Here is a 19535-nt window from a genome sequence, read left to right as displayed (position 1 = left end):
GTAGGCGGAGCTGTCCCATTACAAGTTTGAATCAAGCAGTTTTTTAATTATAAGGCAATTTAGCAAACTATCTTTGTTATTTTGTGTTGTCTTAAGAAATGCACTTTTCATTGAAAGAAGATTTTGACTGCTTTTTCATGGGTTCAGCAGAGAACCCATTGTTTCTCACCCATTTCCTTTCTCAATTAATTCACCTCTAGATGTGAGTAACTTTAGTCACCGTCTGTTGCCTGAAGTGTAATTTGGGTAACACTGTTTTGTTTCAGAAACACGAGATATTACATGATTATTTGGCTATGCCACATGAAATGGTTTGGTCTTTGTGTTAGCATTGCCTGTGTCCTGGCTCCAGGGCTATGGAAAATGGTCCACTCCATTTTCAATCAAAAAAATCTCAAAGACTTTGTGGATTTGGTGTCTGCAAAGAAGAATCCAAATGTATTTTTGGAGAAAAAACGTTGACACGATTTGTCTGGCTTTATGTTTCTGTTCTGGAAATGATAAATGTATATAAAAAGCACATGTTTGGAAATGGAGATGGGATGAATATGGACTTTTCAAATCAAACGCTTTACATCCATCCATCTTCTACAGCTTATCCGGGGTAGGGTCGCGGGGGGAGCAGTTCCTACAGAGGGTTTCCTAAAATTCCAAGGCGCTCCCAGGCTACAGTGGAGATATAATCCCTCCAAGGGTCTGTCCCTTGGTCACCTCCCAGCTGGACATGTGTGGGACTCCTCCCTAGGGAAGAGGTGCCTGAACCACCTCAACTGGTTCCTTTCTATGTAAAAGAGCAGCGGTTCTATTCCGATTACCTCCCGAATGACTGAACTTCTCACCTTTTCCCTTAGCTCTCTCTTTGTCACAACGGTGCGGTAAAGCGACTGCATTACCGTTTCCACTCATAGATTATTCGGCCCATCTCACTCATTGAGGCCTCACTCTAGAACAAGACCTTGAAATACTTGGAACATCTTCACTTGGAGTAAGCGATCATTCCTTATCCCAAGTGTACAGCATAATAAACATTGTTATATATAGAGTCTGAATTTATAAGTATAAATTAGGAGCGTTAGGTTAGGAGCAACTAGAAAATGCATTTCCTGCTGAAAATTTGTGTGAATGATGTAAACTGTACATTTGTTGCTGAATTTAGCTGAAATATATGAATATTGTATTAGTTGAATGGTCTCTAGCTGCTTTTAGCTACAAAAACCAAGTAAGTGTGTTGCTGAACTTGGCGGAGAAATGCAGAAAAGTGAAATGATTTGAATCAAATTGTTACAGCTCAAATGCATTGCAATGACTTTGTTGAAAACTTGAAAGTGAAATGTTAAACTGGAAAAGTAGGAAAAATAGTGAAGATATTATTAATATTTAAAATAAAAGGTTTAAAAAAGGTATAAACAACTAAATGTATATCCTCAATGTCCTGAAATAGCTGAAAAGTTAATAGTTGAATGGTTTATAGCTGAAAATAGGCTGAAGAAGTTAAAGATTAAATGTAAGTAGTGAATTAATGTATATTAAGAAAAAAAAAAGTAAAAACGCTTTGAAAAGCATCAGAATATTTTAACTGCAAACTTTTAAACCAAAACCAAACGTCACCAATAATGTATAACATATTTGGAACGTGTTGAAGTCAGTATGAAGTCTCCATCAGACAGAAAATAGGCTGAGACAGTCTTTAAACTCTAGTCTGTTTGTTTGTGTTTGAGGTGATGGTTATGAAACACCTGTGTGTGTAAGCCCAGAGATCAAAGGTTACCATGGTGACAACGTTATCAAACAGCTGTGTACGTGAGCCCAGAGATCAAAGGTTTCCATGGAGATGTGATGTGAAAGGAGAGCCTTTCCATTGTTCTGAATGAGAAATAAACCTCTTACATTTCTAACTATAGTTTAAAAACGGTAGCTGCTTTCGGTGAAATGTCAACGCGTGAAGCATGTCAAGGACCCTGAGCATCTGAAGTGTGCTTTTTGTGCACTTTCGGATCAATAATGTGGCATCTTTGGCAGATTTATTAAAGGTGTGCAGCTGCTGCTCTGAGGATAGATCAGGCTGTATTTAATTGGCATTTTGTTTAATTGGCATTTTGGGCATTTTGTTTAATTGTTTTTTTAATTTCTCAAGCTAAGAGATGTTTTCCTACAATTCAAGCATACAATTATGTCCCAGGAGTGTAGGGTTTGGGAGTTATTGCAGTTTAAAAAGAAAAATGTAAGGCGAATTTCAAGCTCTCCTCCACTCTAGCTGTGACATCACGCACTCTAAGCCTTAACGAGCTGCGCAATACACACTAATGTTAAAATCTGAAGAAGGCCTCTTTACCAAGCTCCAAACTAAGTTAAATATCTCAAAAAGTGTAAAAGATATCAAATATCTGAATAATATTTTAATAGCTGAATGTCTTGTGATCATTTTAGAGTTGGAATTAAATCTCTAGCTGAAAGTATGTGGAAGCAGAAGCATTTGGCGCACCGTGTAGGTAAAAGGATTTGAAGGTTGCTCCCATTGAGTTACATGTTAAAAAAAGAGTTTAAAAAGCTGAATATTTCAAAAAGTTTAAAATATTTTGAAAACATTGAAAGTTTCCCACCATGTGCTGAAAAGGCTGAATATTTTTGATATTTGAATGATTTCTGTAGCTGAAAGTAGGCTGAAGTTATTAGACGGCAAACCTTTGGTTGAAATAATAAGATGATTAAAGATTATAGTTAGTGGAATGCTGTTGCACAGTATATGATGAGGCCTCATTTGCCATTATATGTTAATGTGAGTAAGCAACTGGGGAATGTTATGGTTGTATCTGTTAAAAGCTGGTGGCCTTTAACTAGATTCACAGACCGCTGTCGTCACTGCTTTGCCCTCCATCACAATGTCACTCCCATCTGGCAGGGGACACTGCCGGCTGGCCAAACCTCTCAGACGGACCCACTTTTAGGGAGAGGAAAGGCACACAGGTCTTCAAAACGAGAACAAGCAATATGGCTGAATTGTCTTGAAACTTGTCCAGATTATACTGGACTGCCCTGTTCGAAGCAATTCTTCTAATTTATTTTAATTCACAAACTAGTGTGGGGATTACAGCATCTGATGAGTCACTATTTTGCCTTGTGAACCAAGAGGTCATGCTTACACAACTTCAAATACATCGACATATGGCAGAGTGGAACCGGGAAATGGATGGCAAAGGCGCCAAGTGTTAGTTCATTTGGACTTATCAGCTTTTTCTTTAATTTCCGGTGACTAAAGAAAGCATTAGTGTTTTGCAAGTGCACATTTGCTCTGGCCCAGAATTATATTTTACTAGTGTAAGGACACAAATGTCATTTTACAGCTTCTCAGAGAAGTGGATCTAATGCACTCTATATTGTCAGCGCCACCACCCAAGGGACGTCTGGAAGTGCACGCCGAGAAAGCTTTTACGTAACACAAGCTGTCATGAGAACACTGCTTGGTTGCACATTGCTTCAGACTTTCATAAATGTATGTTGTGCAAATGAAGAAACTTGCAGTTCCTAAGTAGCCTTTACATAAGTCTTACATAAGTCAACAATTGTTCAGTCATCCCCATTGCTCATGTCCCACCAAAAAGAAATCCCAACACGTGGTGAGATTTTATCATGCTTTAATATTAAAGATACAAGGACATTTTATGTAAACCACCAGTATTGCACATAGCTCAGGCACATTAATAAGTGTCAGTTGCTTTGAAGCATTAACTTAGTTCTATGAACAATACACAAGGCTGTACCGAATAAAGCTCTACTCCCAAGGAGGAAAAAAAAAAATATATATAGTTCTTCACAAAACACTTTCAGTGAATTTACGTTAAAGCTTTGGCTGAAGGTATCTCTTTCGAACAATAACAAAATCGTGGACTTTTCAAACCCAAACAGAACCAAACATTCAATTTCACCTCCTGTATCGCTCACCTCATCCCAACATAAATAACCATTTATGTCCAAACACAAGGACAACTATAGGGACACCAAAGGACAATAACACAACCATCTACCCAGATGATCAGCTTATACATATTAATGATAAAATAAATATATAAATAAATAACCCCCTTTATAAATAATCCCTTTCACGTCACCATCATGGTAACTGTACAGTGCAAAGTAACAAGTGTTGGAACCCAAAATGACTGCATTGATAATCAAGTGTTCAACCAAAAAAACGCAACAAATCTCACAAAAAAAGATGCTTAAGTGCTTTTAGTTCAAGATTAGGCATGTACATGCGGAAGGGGGTGTTAGCCTTTACGCATCGGGCCTGTGAGGGACGTGACGAAGAGAGTGCAATCCCATGATGCAACAGCCCCTGATGAAAGCAGCTATGTTATACACTGGAGCGCTTCCATCCACACCATGCCGCGAGTACAGCCAGGCCACCGTGGGGAGCACCGGGGCTGCAACTGCCACCAGATCCACCAGGAAGCTGTTGCTCCAGTACCGCTTTCCGACTACATCCAGCCCCGATGACAGAGAAGGTTCCTCCTCGCAGACACTGAAATCCAGCTCCTCCATGAACCGACTGCTCTCTTTGGTTTCTGAGCAGCACATGCCGGAATCTGAGGGGTCTGGACTCTCTGGGGGAGCAGGAGGGGGCATGATGGGTGGGGCAGGTGTTAATTCGGTGATTTCAGGGGTTGTGGGTGTGGGCAGGTATGGGAGAGCCATAAGATTGCTGGAGGCCGTCAGAGCCGTTTCCCTCTCTGTTACCCCGTGGAAATGGAGCAGCTGGAGGAGCAGAGTTTGCAGGTCTGGAGATGTGGGCGATAAGTCGGTCTGGGTTTCTTTATCTTCCGTGTTGTACAGGAAAGTTGTGCTTGAGGGGATGGCGATGGTGGTGGAAACTGCGTTTGGTAGAGCTGGTTCAGTAGATTCATCAATAAACTGTCCATCTTCTGTCAGCGCAGACACCCCAGGCCCAGACTCAGCCCCTGCACCCAACTGACTAAAATCCACTGCAGTGGACATGAAGATCTGCTCCAAAATGTCTGCTCTGTTGGCCATCTCATCATTCACCAACAGCCCACTGTCCGCCATGGCCTCCGCCCCTTGTGTTCCCATCTCCATCCCACCCTCTTCCTCCCCCATCATCTTCTTCTCGTCGTTATCGGGGATGTCGCAGATGAAGTCCAAGCTGTTTTCGTCTTGGAGGTTGGTGCCGCTCTGGGCCATCTCCATGCTCTGCAGCAGGGACTCCAACTTCCTGTTTTGGATGTTGATGTCGATGAAATACTTCTGTATGCCCTTGTCCTTCTCCATCAGGCTGCTCTTCATCGTTTCCACCACCTGACGCAGCTGCTTGATCTCTTTGCGAGCCTCTTTGAGGGACAGCTGAGCCTCCACCCTGTGACATTCCTCTTCAATCCAGTCTTCCCTCATTCTGCCGAGCTGTACATTGAGCTCCTGCACCTCCGTCTCTCTAATAAAGAGGTAAGAAAATGTATTGAGTTAAGGAATAGCTCGAAATTTAGAAAAATATATAAAATAACTTTCTAACAAGAGTTAGACAAAAAGATCGATATCACTTATATCAACATAAAGCTTTAGCCAGCTGCCAGTTAGCTTAGCAAAATCATACAAGCAGCAGGGTGATGTAGACTGTTTGGTTGCAGTAGGTCAAAGGATATTTATAGGATTTGACAAGAAAGTGTTTGTTCTTAAGCAGTTTAATTCATTATTTTAAAAATGTTTTTATTTGCCGACTAGCATGCTAGTGTATGCTAAAAAACCTTGCCACACAAAACCTGATTGACAGAATCTCAAATCATTTAATAAACCAACGCAAAACCTAAATTGTATAACATAATTTTGAAGTTTTAGTGAGCTTTTAAAAGAGCCGGTTGCTTTTCCTCTTTCAACCGTTAAAAGTCTAATGCTAAACGACTGGAGCTTCTGTTCGGCTAAATCTGAACCAACCTGTCTCGGACTCTGGTCTCAGACTCCAACAGTCTGGTCTTCAGGTGTCTTATGGCCACTTCCTTCTGCTGTAGAGGGGTGAGGTACTCCTCTGGGTTCGGGGGTTTGATGCCATGATTGTCTCCACAGGAGTGGTAGCGTCCCAAGATCGCTCTTCTGCTGGTTAGAGAGATGATTTTATTGGTTAAAGAGGACACTCATTTTGTTGTCCATTTGGAGTGCCCCACCAACCCAGAAACAAGAACACTTTAACATGACAACCCAGTTAGTTTTTGTGGGCTTCCTAGTTTAGAAAACATGGGATTCGACAAGCCATTCAGATGTGGGTCCCCTTTTATGTTACATGTACTGGCCAATGTAATAGGCCAATTAGAATATACTGCGTCACATCCAAGTGAATTCAGCCATGGCTTGAGAACTACTTTTTCAAAGATGCACCATATTTATCTTGCTAGCCAATCATCATGGGCTTTTTACAAGTGGCCAGCTTAAAGAAGCAGGCATTAAAATTGAGCGTTTCAGACAGAAAGTGAAGAAAAAGGAATATCCCGACAGGCCGTATGGTCAAAATAAAGTGTTTTCTAAATATTAAAGCTAATTCTAGTAGAAACCTACAACAGATTCGTGAATCTGAAGTTAAGCACAACATGTAGCCTTTAAAAAAGGCCAAGTTTGCCCTTTTAGAACCAACATTATTCATCAGCTTTCAACTAGGCATTTTGAAGCAACAGCAGAAAACTAACCAATTTGCCTCTTAAAAGTCAAATGGCTCCCTGCAGACAGTAATTTGACTAGCTGAGAGTGCTGCCAGGGTAGATGCTCTCTGAAGCCTGGAATTATTGTCTGACACAGGATTACTAGCATGTAGACTAGAGGCAAAAAAAAAAAAAAAGGTTTACCTAAATACGAGCACAGTCGGCAAGGAAATAAATCACCTTACTAGAAAAACACTTAATCTAGAAGCTAATTGCATTATCGCTCAAATGGCTTTTGCATGTCCTATGTGTTATATTGAAGAGGGCTGATAAAAGGTTGTTTTTTTTTGTTGGTGGAGGGTGAGTGGGTGGATTTGGACAATATGCAAAGCAGCATGTAAGCCCCTCTCTTCCACTGGCACAATATCCTAGCAACCTGGGATACTTGAGGCTTTCATGCGAACGCTCTGCATCCCAGCCAGAAATAGAAACAGCCCAGGAGAAGCTAGCATGCAAGAGGAAAACATGTCACATGGAGGAAAGCTGACAGCCAGGTGTCCTGAGATGATGCATTTATAGAAGCTGGAAACATGAGATAAAGAGGGTAGATTCTGCTTCTGCATAAAAAAAACAAAAAGCTGTAGGTTTGTCGTTTATACCGCTGAGATGATTTTTAGGTCAAAGCATATGCAGGGTTTAGCTGCCAACAAATATAACAAGCCTTAGGTAAACCTTCCAAGTAATACAGAGCCTGGACCATGTCAGAAAATCCATGGTGGTCCCAAACACTTTTGAGCTCCGGGCTATTCAGTTCACACATCAATACTGAAATATTTATGACCCTGTTCCCTCCACAGGCAGAACCGATGTACATTCACTCTAATCCTGTTTCGAGTCTGTAGAAGGGTCACTGTCTGGTTACCATATTCAGACTTTTGCTATAATAAATCCTCATTAATCCAAACCATGACCGCTATAATCCAACACGGCTGCAAAAGAGGAAATGATAAAGTCTGAGTTTAATCCAGTCGTACACTCACTCATGGTGCTCATAGTTCAAATCTCTGAAGGGTCCCAATATGTCTTTCCCTCGAGCAAGGCTGGATTTGTAATGAAACAAAGTGGAGGAATGTGGGAAGGTTATGCATACAGGAGGACACAAGAACTTTATCTCCCTCAAACTTTAAAACCAAAAATCGATTATTGCCTGATTATTAATATAGCATGCTAAAGCTAGAGAGAGACAAATAAATAAAACGAGGCCACGTTTGATTTATTAGTGCACATGAGATGTAATTCGTGGCCTCAATTTAAATAAAACGAGGCCACGCTTTATTAATTAGTGCGAGATACTTTTTCGTGCGCACAAGATACTTTCTCGTTCGCACGAGAAAGTTACCGGTGCGCCAAGTAGGAAGTGGAGCGCACAGGAGACAACCGTTTAATTGCAGACTGTTATGTTTATGTGGGGAAATGACAGCACATACATTATTTGAGATATATTTCAATCTCGGACTTCATTTTAGGGACATTTCGGCCAGAGGTGTTGAGCTATTTTTTTAAGCACCGGATTTGCAAAACAGGAGTCTGTGAACCAGTCTGCCTTGATCTATGAATTCATGTCCGTGACTCTCACAGTATCTGCCATCTGCGCACAGAGAGCTGTGTCTTTTACGCAGCGCCTTCACTGTGTTTACCTTCAAACCAGCTGAATAGAGATCAAGGCTGCTACGTTTTAGCCACACACACACGCACCTCTACACACATCGAACTGCCCGATTATTCCCCTATTACTCGTTTTATGAAGGAGATGTCCGGTCACCAGGGCGCATGATGTGTACATAACCCAATTAGTTTTCTGTGAAACTAAAAAGGATATGACATTGTTTGGGTTACTTTCGTTGCAGTTGTATATGTCTTAACATGTAATTTAGGTTAACTTCCTGTTTTATTTAGATGCTTTTATTTTGAAGGCGAGTTTACGCTGTTGACAGGAAGTTGTTGTTGCCATGGAAACGTGAAATGCTACATGATGTGTGTGTTCGGTGTATGTGTGTGCCCGACACCGGCATTTGTTTTCAAATTACCATGAACAGTAATTTGCACACATCTGGCTAACTCCATATGTGTATTCCGGGAATACACATATGGAGTTAACCTTCTTTCACTTGGGAATACTATTACCAAGTGAAAGGAGTTCGTTTAATCTTAATCTCGATGTAGGCTAGTGCTAAATGCTGTCGGAGTGCACCGGAACGAACGCCACTATCATAATGTCTTCTGAAAACAAATGCCCACACAGACACACACAAACGCCCTGGCGACCAGACATCTTCTACATAAAACTAATAATATGGCGTAATAATCGGGCAGTTCGATGGGTTTAACCATAAGAAGGTATCTTGTGCGAACGAGAAAGTATATCGTGCGCACTAATTAATAAAGCGTGGCCTCGTTTTATTTAAATTGAGGCCACGAATTACATCTCGTGCGAACAAATTAATAAAACGTGGCCTCGTTTTATTTATTTTTCTCTCTATGAACCCTCCAGGGCTCCGTAGAAAGCGGTGTTGGTACCTGGAGGTGGGGCTGGAGTTGCAGCTGCTGCTGCTGGTGGTGGTTGTGGTGGAGGTGAGAGCTCTGAGGGGGGTCCTGTAGGGGGCATACAGCTCTGAGTCGCGGTTGGCTGTGGGGCTCCCGGCTGGTTTGAACACCGGGAGCGGTCTGATGTAGCTGCCGCGACTTGATAAGAGATCATAAATCATTGACTTGTTAATTGGAAAAGATGTTGAGAATGTTGGTTGTTTAGTAAAGATAGAGCTCCCTTTCAAAGTGACACCAGCAGACACTGGTAACAGATGTCTGAACCTCATACCTGCGTGTTGGGGCTCTCTTTCCAGCTGACTTTGAGACGAGGCCCTCTCTGTTCTTCAGGCTGCCTGTGCTGCTGGAGGAGCTGAAGTCTGCCTCACTTCCTGCAGGGAGAAGGAGCAGCATTTTAGCACTTAAAGCCAAATCATCCAATTTTGAAAGGCTAGGGCAATTGCCCTTCTTTAGGAGAGACAGTAAAGGTAAATAGGGTGAGAAAAATAAGATTTGCGCATGTAACTTTCCCATTGGGTTACTTTCAATAAGAATATTATTTTTCATATTACATTTTCTTTAAATAAATAGTGTTATTATTTCATAAAATCTGCTAATTTACTTACATTTCCAGCACAGAAATAAGAGTCAATAAGCTTATGAGTCATTTGCATATCTATCTGTGTCCAATCAAAAACATAGCTGAATTTTATTTTAACAAACTAACAGTTCTAACAATCTACAAAACGTTGCAACTAGTCGAAAAACATGTATAGAAGCAAAATAGCCCTAGATCTCCATTGATCATGCAAAGAAACTCTACTCGCCATTATCGACACCCCTTTATTACACTAATGAGTTTCAAGATGATACAGGTAACTATATATACAGGTAAGACACCTCATGTGATTACAAATGCCATGAATACTCCAGAATGTGCAAATAACAACCAGTCATTGCATCAAACACGGTCTCCTCAATTGTCATAAGACAAACACTGTGGATTCCTCACCATAATACTGACTATCTAACTCTCCAACTTAATGGTCAATCAGGAAAAACGGCTCACTTTAAGTTGTGCGGAAATGATAAAAGACCAGATTTAAAGAGGTACCTGAGAAGCATCTTTTCCCTTCAAACAAAACCATATTCCTGTGTTCAGTGATTCCTGTGACTAACAAATATCTTAAAACTCAGTGATCCTCCACCTGTGTCAAATGTGGGTGTACTGATGTCTGTGCTCGGTCCCTCAGTGGACTAACCTGCTGCTAATAACACTAATTGGCTAAGCACCCAACCATCTCCTCAACCAATCAGCTCTCTTCCTCACATTGACTCGTGAGCAAGCAGTTTTTTCTCTCTTAAAGGGATACACCACAGGTTCAAAGAGGAGGAATAGTAACATATATCCACATGAAACTCCCTCAGTTGATTATTTACATTAAGACACTTCATATTTGTTTTAAATGCTTTCTTAAATGTTATGTTTACATGTAAAGTGAAGCAATATTTCATAAAATATGTGTTAATTTGCATAAAACCAGGTTTAAAAAACCGTGCCTAATTTTGGTCGACATTTAGGGTCAAACTATTTTTCAGGGAGGGATTTGTAATATCTGTTTTTAATACTCTGTGAATCCAAAATGTGGTCAACATCCATACAAATGATCAGTTTCTGCCATGTTTTTAAATATAAAATGTTCATTAAATCACAATATGAATCATATATTTAAAAAAAATAATTAATTAAGTTCTTTACTGCTTTAACTGCCCTCTTCCAACTGCCTTTAAATATGTGTATTGTCAAATAACATACGAGACACTACAGGTGGAAAAGGGTAAACAACGTTTTGCTTTTTTTCTACTAGTCACTTTTGAGGAATTTGAGAGAATTCTACAGATACAAACAAACAATGTTAGCAAAATAAACACCTAAATATGTATTTTGGATGTTTCTTTCCACTAGTCTGAAATAAGACATGTTATGGAAGCAACATAGCTCAAACTCTCCAAATTGTTCAGTACATCCAATTCTACTGTTATGTCTGAAGATATTATTTCCCCTTTCAGAAAAGCAGCTGCCTGCCAACAAATGTTTGTTTAATGTTACATCTGCTAGCTGACATGTGACAAACACACAGTTATCGCACTTTGGTCTTAGGGGAACCACAGACATGCAGAAGAATACATTGTGCTGCATATGAATCTGTGCACAAAGAAGAATAAAAAGATGCTCTCGAATCCAGTCACATACATCTGATTATTATCTTATTCTCACAGATCTAAGTGCTGGATAACATTTCTAACGTTGTTTATCCTTTTTTAACATACAAAACTGCAACAACAAAAGTAAAGCTTAAACATATATATATATATATTTGTATCTTTGCTTGTGCTTTGTCCTTTACCTCTGGCTTTCATGGCCGACCTCAGCTCCCTCTTGTGCCGAGGGCCGCTCCGGGGTTCTCCGCTCCACTCGGCCATCACCCTCACCCTCTTCACTTTGGTCTTGCGCTCCGGGAGTACGGGCGAGCCGTGGGCACTCTGCTCTGAGCCTGGCGGGGTTTTGGAGGGGGACACAGACTGACTAGTGGGGCAGCCGGTGTCATCTATTGTAGACAGGCACACAGACAGTAATAGCCGAGAACATGCAGCGCGGGGCAGCGGACAGTCAATGAGAGCTCAAGGGTCAGACTACGTGATATGAGACTGATAGCGAGACTGCTTTACAACCACTTTCAGAAAGTGGGAAGTGTTTGTTGTCTGGATTACACAATGTACCTACTACACGACGTGTACATAAACGCAGATGGATAATGGGCCCCTGGGCCAGAGCCTCTGTTGGAAGTTACTGCTAACAGCACTTGTTGGGAAGTCATAAATAGACATAAATATTAAACCACAGAAAGATGCAAAACTACCAAAAAGACATGTAATAACCCAAACAAGACATACAACACCAATAGAGAGACAGAGAAAAACACACAAGACACACATTTAACACAAAATGATCCCAGAGACACAACATGACTATAAATAACCACAGAGAGACACAACAAAACTACAAAGAGTGTCAATATAACCAAAAATACATCAAAATAACTTTAGGAAACACAATGTACCCCAACTAGACCCAAAATAACAACAAATGTAAGAATATGACCACAAAAGACACAAATTAGGTCCAGAGGCACAACATGAGCACAAAGACACATGAAAGGACGTGAATCATTAGGGCTAACACGTTTATTTATACTGTGGCTCTTGCCTTTACGTAGCAAGTGTGGGGGCAAGTGGCGGGGCCCTTTACATGTCGGCCCCCAGGGACCTTGTTGTCAGAGATTTTTTGAAGTGAAGAGCTTGTTTTTTGGTTGCTGTTTGTTAAAGAGGCCAATTTAGGTGAACGTAAAATAAACATAATTGCATTTTTAGTTTGAAGTTTTAAAATGTAGCATGCTATGCTTAAGACAAAAGTAGAATAATCTGCATCAAACTAACTCCTTTTTATCCAGTGGAGGAAAGTCCCTAACTGCATTTACTCAAGGAATATACTTTACAATGGTTCTTTATTAACTCACTTTTTAAAGGGAAAACACTTGTTTTATTTATCTGAAAGCTTGAGTTACTTTTTAACCTTTTGCAAACTGCAACAAATGCAAACATCTTCATTCAACCAAGACCAATTAAGGAATGTGGGTTTTCAAAAACTAACCAGCACTGCAATAGAATCTTGCACCTTGATATCATGGATCTGTATCTGAGGCTTTGTTTGGAGCTGTATATCTTACCAGAGCAGAAGCTGGTGGTGCTGATGCTGCGCTTGGAGTGGTCCGAGCTGACGTACCCCTCCTTCCCCTCCTCCTCTGATAACGGAGAGTCAGACAGAGGCGAGCCTTTGTCCTTTGGTGGGAAGGGATGGAGGACCAGACGAGGGATGCGGCTGCGGGGACTTCCTTTCTCCGGGGACTTCTTTTCCTGTTCGAAGCAATTTAATATTCTTGACTAACTTTGTTACTTTTTTTGGGATAAATACCAATAACATTTGAATTATTTATTTTTTATTTTTTGTATACTGAACGCTATAGGGATTTATCAGTCTTGGATATAACAATGATTAGCATTGAATTTAATGCCTTGTTATTTTGGCGTGCAGAGAACTAGGACAATTGCATATGTTGGCATTATAAACTAGAGAAAATGGTTCAATCTACTGGAAAATAGTAATAGGAAGATTTTTAAAGATGTTACAGATTGATATTATAAAATGCATTATTGTAAAGTAAATGGCTGTGGGATCAAAAATGATTGTTTTAATGGGAATGGGAGTTAAGGTTGAATTTCAATAATGTGCAAACAAACAAAACACCCTTGTCAAAATATGTCACAGTCCTTAATAAGCTATAATTGTGGAACATTCTAAAGTCAAAATGTCCCTCCTGACGCACAAGGGATAGAAAACATCACTTATCTTTGGAAAGCAATCACTCAATATGCAGACATCAATCTCCAGTGACCTTTGATAAGACTCACCTCATATTCTTGGAATGGTCCCATTGTGCTTCACTGAGCGTTTTCCTCTGTTAGAATGAAGAGGAGAAAAAGCAGGTAAGTCATTTTTCTGTGCATGTGGCAGCGTTAACGTGGCGCTCAATGCCTTAACACACAAGAGCCCTCTGTCTGAAATCACACCCAACACACACACACACACACACACACACACACACACACACACACACACACACACACACACACACACACACACACACACACACACCACACACACCCACACCCCCACACACACACACACACACACACACACACACACACACACACACACACACACACACACACACACACACACACACACACACACACACACACACACACACACACACACACACACATCCTGTCTGCTACAGATGGCACAAGAAGCCAGAGCTAGCCATCACCAACACAAGCTCAATGTGTGACCTCATGAAACTAATTCTATGCCAACCCTGAAAATAATCCTGCAAATCAGAAGTAATTTGAAGGTGAAATGGAGGCAAGTCAATTTAACAGCAAAACATAAACAAAATGGCATAAAAAACATGAGATAACAAGACTTAATAGCAATGCTAATAGCTTTTAGCTAAATATCTGCATGCTTAGCTTGATGTTTAGCAGCTATATATTATATTACATTTACTAAACTTTTATCCAAAGCGACCTACAATAAGTGCAATAAACCATAATAAAAAAAAGGAAATCTTAGTTTACCGTGTTAAACGTGTTAAATGCTAACATTTGAAAATCAGCAAGTACAGCTGAAGCAAAGAAATGTCATTAGCTCTGTAAGTATTAGCTCAGAAAGCAAACTACTGGTTAAACAGAAATATTGATGTGAAGATGGCCCTCGATCAAACTAAATGTTGGCACTGGAGAAATACTCTCCAAACTCATTGGATAACATCCTCTGGGGAACATGTAGCCTATTACCACAATGTCACTGCAATGCATCCAATAGTTGGCAAAATATGTTACTCTGGATTAGAAATTCTCGAGGAAGATTCTCGGGAATGTTCCAACACATGAGGATACGTCCTCTGGGGACCATGAGGGAGGGAAAAAGGTGGTGCTATCTATCTAAAGAGTCTACAAGAATAGAGCTTCAAAGAAGAACATTTTGAAAAACTCTTCCTATTCTGGATTTCATCAAAGTCGTCCTAGATTAAGATGATAAAATGGTGCATAGCAATGATGAAAGGTGTTCTCCTTCAGTATATCACTTTGCTTAGCAAAACTGCACTAACTCTCCCTAACATACTTCTGTGCCAAAAGGGCTGCCTGCCAAAAGCATCAAAGTGCATTGAGACATAACACATGATGGAGCAACATTACATCCTCTTTTCTGAAAGAGATCACAAGTCGAGACCAAAGTAGAATCTTGTCAAAACCTTTTGTTCTGTACATGAACATTTAACCACGGAATACGCATATTTTATTGATGCTTTAAAGCTAAATAATGCAGAATTCCTCTCATGCTTGAATACATTTGACACAATCACATCACTTCCTCTCTCCAGGTGATTTTCTCTCAGGGCCGACGTGGGTCTGTTGCATAAGTGCATACATGTTCCCTTCTTCTTTGCATTGGGAATGGTGTAATGACCCCAAGGCCTGTATGCTGCTGCTGACGCATCACTGAACCTGTTTCCCTCGCTTTATCCAGATGGTTTTTACATTCTTCCTTGTTCAACATTGCTGCAAAAAAACATCAATTTCAGAATGATGTCACCACTTGACCTAATATAAGCCACATTCCCTGTATGAGCAGCTCGTGCTAAATCCTCTTTCTTCAAATCAGCCAGAAGGGGATTGCAAAAATAGAGCAGTGACTTGTGGGAATCAAACCTCCTTTAAACAGAGTCAGAAATAGATTTTGTTCTGGATCGCTGACACCACCTCGCCTGCAGTTTCTCTTTCATTTCAAAGCATCCACAGATTCATCGTACTGTAGCGTTACATAGCTGCCTGGCATACTGGCACAGCTGATTCTAGAAACCAAGCAGCGTCGTGCCCTAGCAACAGTCTTAGCAACGGAGGGAAATGCTGCAGTTGGATGTGTCAAATTGCGTGTATATCTGCTTCTGCAGCTCATCCGGAGACACTGTCCTTCACTGAGAAATATCTCAGAGGTAGTGAGTGGGTGTTCATCCATTCAGCTGTACAATGTTTTCTCAGACTCAATGAACATTGTGTCCATGAGCCAGCATGTGTGAGCTTAGTCTCTAAATACTCATCCAAATACTTTACATTTCAACTTGTTGTGTCTTTAAGCTTTGATGGTGGGTTTAAAGAGGACATCTTATGTTCATTTCATATTTGTATGTTGTGCCTCTACTGAGACATGTTTCCAGTGGGCTCTGATTGGTTAGCTGGCCGGCTCTGTTGTGATTGGTCAACTGCTTAAAGATCTGTGGAAATGTCCTGACCCAAAGCCTATCATGTTTAATGTGTTGGAGCACTAGCCAATAAAAGTGCCAGTGTTACATAGTGATGTCACTATGTTAAGATTATAACTAGTAAAGAAATAAGGGGAAGCACCGTCTATGATAGCCGTGTCTACAATGCATTAAAAAAAACAAGACATAGTAATAGTTACAACTACTCACAAATATTCATATTGCTTAGTAAAAGTAATCGTTTTACATTATAAAGCATAATACAATACTTACTCGTCAAGTATCTTAGTACTTCATAAATTCTGCTCATTGACTGACAATTATTTGCAAGGATAATTGTGATTTATAATTTCCCTAGTTTTAATACAGTGTACTCTTTAAACAATGTAATCTAATGCATTAATGTGATAATAAGTTACTATAAGTAGACATTGTTTGCTAGTTTATTTCAACGATAGGAATCTGAAAAAATATTATAAAATACATCATCATGTGTGATGGTTATAGCCATAAAGCATTATGAGTTGTGTCTACCATGCTATATGATAACGCATTGTAAGTGTGATTATAATGAAGAATCGGGCATCATAGAAAGTACTAGATCTGAAGCAATGAATGTGGCGGAAATACTTAGATAAAAAGGGTGTGCCTAAGATGAGAGAGGGATGATTCTCTATCCCAGGAAGTGACTTTTATAAATCCATGCCATTACAAGCAGCCATGAGGGCGGAGATATCAGCACATGAAGAATGAAGAGTCAGACTCTCATTGAGAGCCACATCTTTGCAAAATGATTTCTTTTGTGCCGGTGCCAGGATGAAATAACAAGCTGATGCTCACTCAATAGCGTCAGCTTGTAACCTAAAACCCCGTGACAGACAGACGCCTGCACATGATGCATTAAGTCAGTCATCTTAGCTGTGCATAGGGACATTTAGCCAGCTTCCGTTGTTGTTTTATCCTGAACTAGCCTCTGTGAAGGAGGATTATTCATTATTCAAGTCCTGCACAGATCCTCCAGACAGAGTTGATTGGCTACCTGCTGAGCGACAGGCTGAGCATTATCAGTTGCAAACCCAGGATTGTCAGCTCTCTTAAGCATTACAAAGCGCTCCAGACTACGTGCGCAAGCGATACACGATCACTCCAGCATCTCATCCAAACGCCCTAATTTGGGAAGTAGAGGCCCTGGAAAGGAAGATACAATGTGTGCACATGTATGGTAAACAAGCCTCTAAGCCTCTATTCCTCTTATCCAGATGGTTCTCTACTTTCAAAGCAGCGGGGAGTGGGCGTGAATAATAAATCCCTCTAATCTACCCCAGTATGTGTGCTTTCTAATGTTGATCATGCACACGGACTAATACGAAGCTGTTTATTCCAATTGGATGATGAACTTACTGCATTTGTTCTGAGATGACGACATGTGATGGAAGCTGATGAGCTCCTAGGCGACAGACTGTTTTGAAATATGTGATCTTTACTGAGCCTCTGTGTTCTGACGCAGATGATATTTGTGCTGTAAAAGTGGGAACATTTCCTTCTTTTTGAGCAGCATGTCGATTGTAACACTGCTCAGCTCACCAACCCTTACTGGAAGACACGACAGGGGATCGGGGTAAAACTAAAAAGCTAACAGCATGACACTTCCCCAGTTGATTTAATTTTCTTTGGTGCACGTTTATGATATTTAATGTTTCAAAATGGACTTTTTTGTGAAGTGGGCGATCTATAATGATTTATGCATATGTGCTAATTTGCATGCATTTCAAAAGCACATATATGAACAAAGTAAAACTGTTTTAAAGAGGGAATTTTCTGTTTTTTATATATCACTTTCTAAATCAGAAAATCATAAATCAGGCTATGAATGATATATAAACAAACAACTCTGTCAGAACCTTCAGAAGATACAGTGAGACTGGCACTACTACTGTATGAAGGGGAGATTTATGCCTAATTATGAGAAATTCGCTTCGAAATATTGTACATTTCCATACATTTTGAGGTACACTACAGGAAATATGTTAAACCATTTGAAAGGTTACCCCACTGGATTAAATACATCAAGACAATTGTAATTTGTTTGCATTATAATTTTTCTGAAATTGTATGTTTAAATAAGTAAAGTAGGCATTATTTAAAATCTGCAGACCAAAATAGAAAAAAAAATTGTGCTATGGATGTTTTCTTTTAACTCGTCTAAACATGGAAGCAAAGAGCCCAAACTCTCACAATTGACCATGACATGAAAAACAATGTTATTGCCTGTAGTGTATCGTCCACCATTGCATGATGTCATGTCTGAGTGAGCACTTTGATTCTGAGAAATCATTCAAGGGAGCATAATAAAGCATATCGGAGCCAATACCAACATGATCACGTGGTTTCCTAGCAGTCCAGAAGCTCTTTAATTAGTTAGATCTACAATATATAAAAACATGATAATAGCATTCTTATTGTTTTACTACATCTTCCACATACTGGTGAAACCTTTTAAAAATACATGAAATTGTCATAATAAACTAAATGTCGCACTTTTCCCGAACAGCATGCAGCCACCAAATAGTTACACTGCCCTGAAATGACCCTCCCATGTTTACATGCCTCCCTTTGTTTTCCACATGTCACCACCAAGCTATGCTCATTGTCCCAAAAGCAAATGGCATTTTCGTATCCTGATATCCCTTAATAATGACCATCATGTCTTCAAATGGTTTATTTTACATCATAGCATTTTGTTACAAAAGATTTTGTTTTTGTTTCATGGGAATGTTTTTAATTCTAAGTGAGATGCTTCTAGAACAAAGGCACGCCAAGTACGACACAGAATGAAAACAAACCGTGATGTAAACCCCCAACGTGCGCAGCCCACTTATATAATCGTTCGGATGATTCGACAAAAAAAGACGCGCTTCTGAACTTGTAAGCATGCTCCTCCTCAAATCCCACTTACATATCGGTTCTTGTCAATAATGGATTTGTTTACAATTGTTTTACATCAATAACTACAATTCCTACCTGGATGTGTGTTGGTGTTTCCTCTCAGAAGGATGCGCGTGAGTCGGTGGAGCACAAAGGGTCCTTCCTCTGCTGCTGCTGCTGCTGCTGGTGTTGGTGGTGCCAGCCTCCGCTCTGCTCTGCTTTGAGACTGTCGGGTGGAGGAGAGCTGGAGGCGAGGACACACGCGATTGGACAAGAAGCGAGATGCGCGCACAATATGACTCCCATCCCATGTGTGTTACATAACTGGGGAGGCATTAACCCCTCCCCCGCCCCCATCAGCCATAAGCTTCAGACAGGCTGTGATATGTAGACTATATGACGTGTTTACATGTAAATATGGCCTGACATCAACACATGTGACATGCCT

General features: G+C 40.3%; 1 protein-coding gene across 8 annotated transcripts; it reads right to left on the bottom strand.

Annotated features, from left to right (window-relative positions):
* Positions 1 to 3615: 3615 nt before the first annotated feature.
* Positions 3616 to 19334, bottom strand: sybu (syntabulin (syntaxin-interacting)). 8 transcript variants are annotated; one of them, XM_034103455.2, is made up of 8 exons: positions 19184 to 19334; positions 13749 to 13795; positions 13007 to 13193; positions 11627 to 11827; positions 9511 to 9610; positions 9213 to 9377; positions 5941 to 6099; positions 3616 to 5443 (listed from the first exon to the last, which is right to left on the bottom strand). In XM_034103455.2, exons 2-8 carry the CDS (start codon positions 13770 to 13772, stop codon positions 4273 to 4275), a joined length of 2007 nt encoding a protein of 668 aa, XP_033959346.1. In that variant the 5' UTR covers positions 13773 to 13795; positions 19184 to 19334; the 3' UTR covers positions 3616 to 4272. The 8 variants fall into 8 exon arrangements, with proteins under 8 accessions (XP_033959346.1, XP_033959349.1, XP_033959350.1 ...); XM_034103458.2 differs by having other exon boundaries at positions 9213 to 9287; XM_034103459.2 differs by having other exon boundaries at positions 5941 to 6096; positions 9213 to 9287.
* Positions 19335 to 19535: the final 201 nt, after the last annotated feature.

Source organism: Pseudochaenichthys georgianus, chromosome 16, assembly GCF_902827115.2.
Source record: "Pseudochaenichthys georgianus chromosome 16, fPseGeo1.2, whole genome shotgun sequence".
NCBI lineage: Eukaryota > Metazoa > Chordata > Actinopteri > Perciformes > Channichthyidae > Pseudochaenichthys > Pseudochaenichthys georgianus.
The sequence above is the reverse complement of the archived record's forward strand: the minus strand, read 5'-3'. Positions and strand labels throughout refer to the sequence as shown.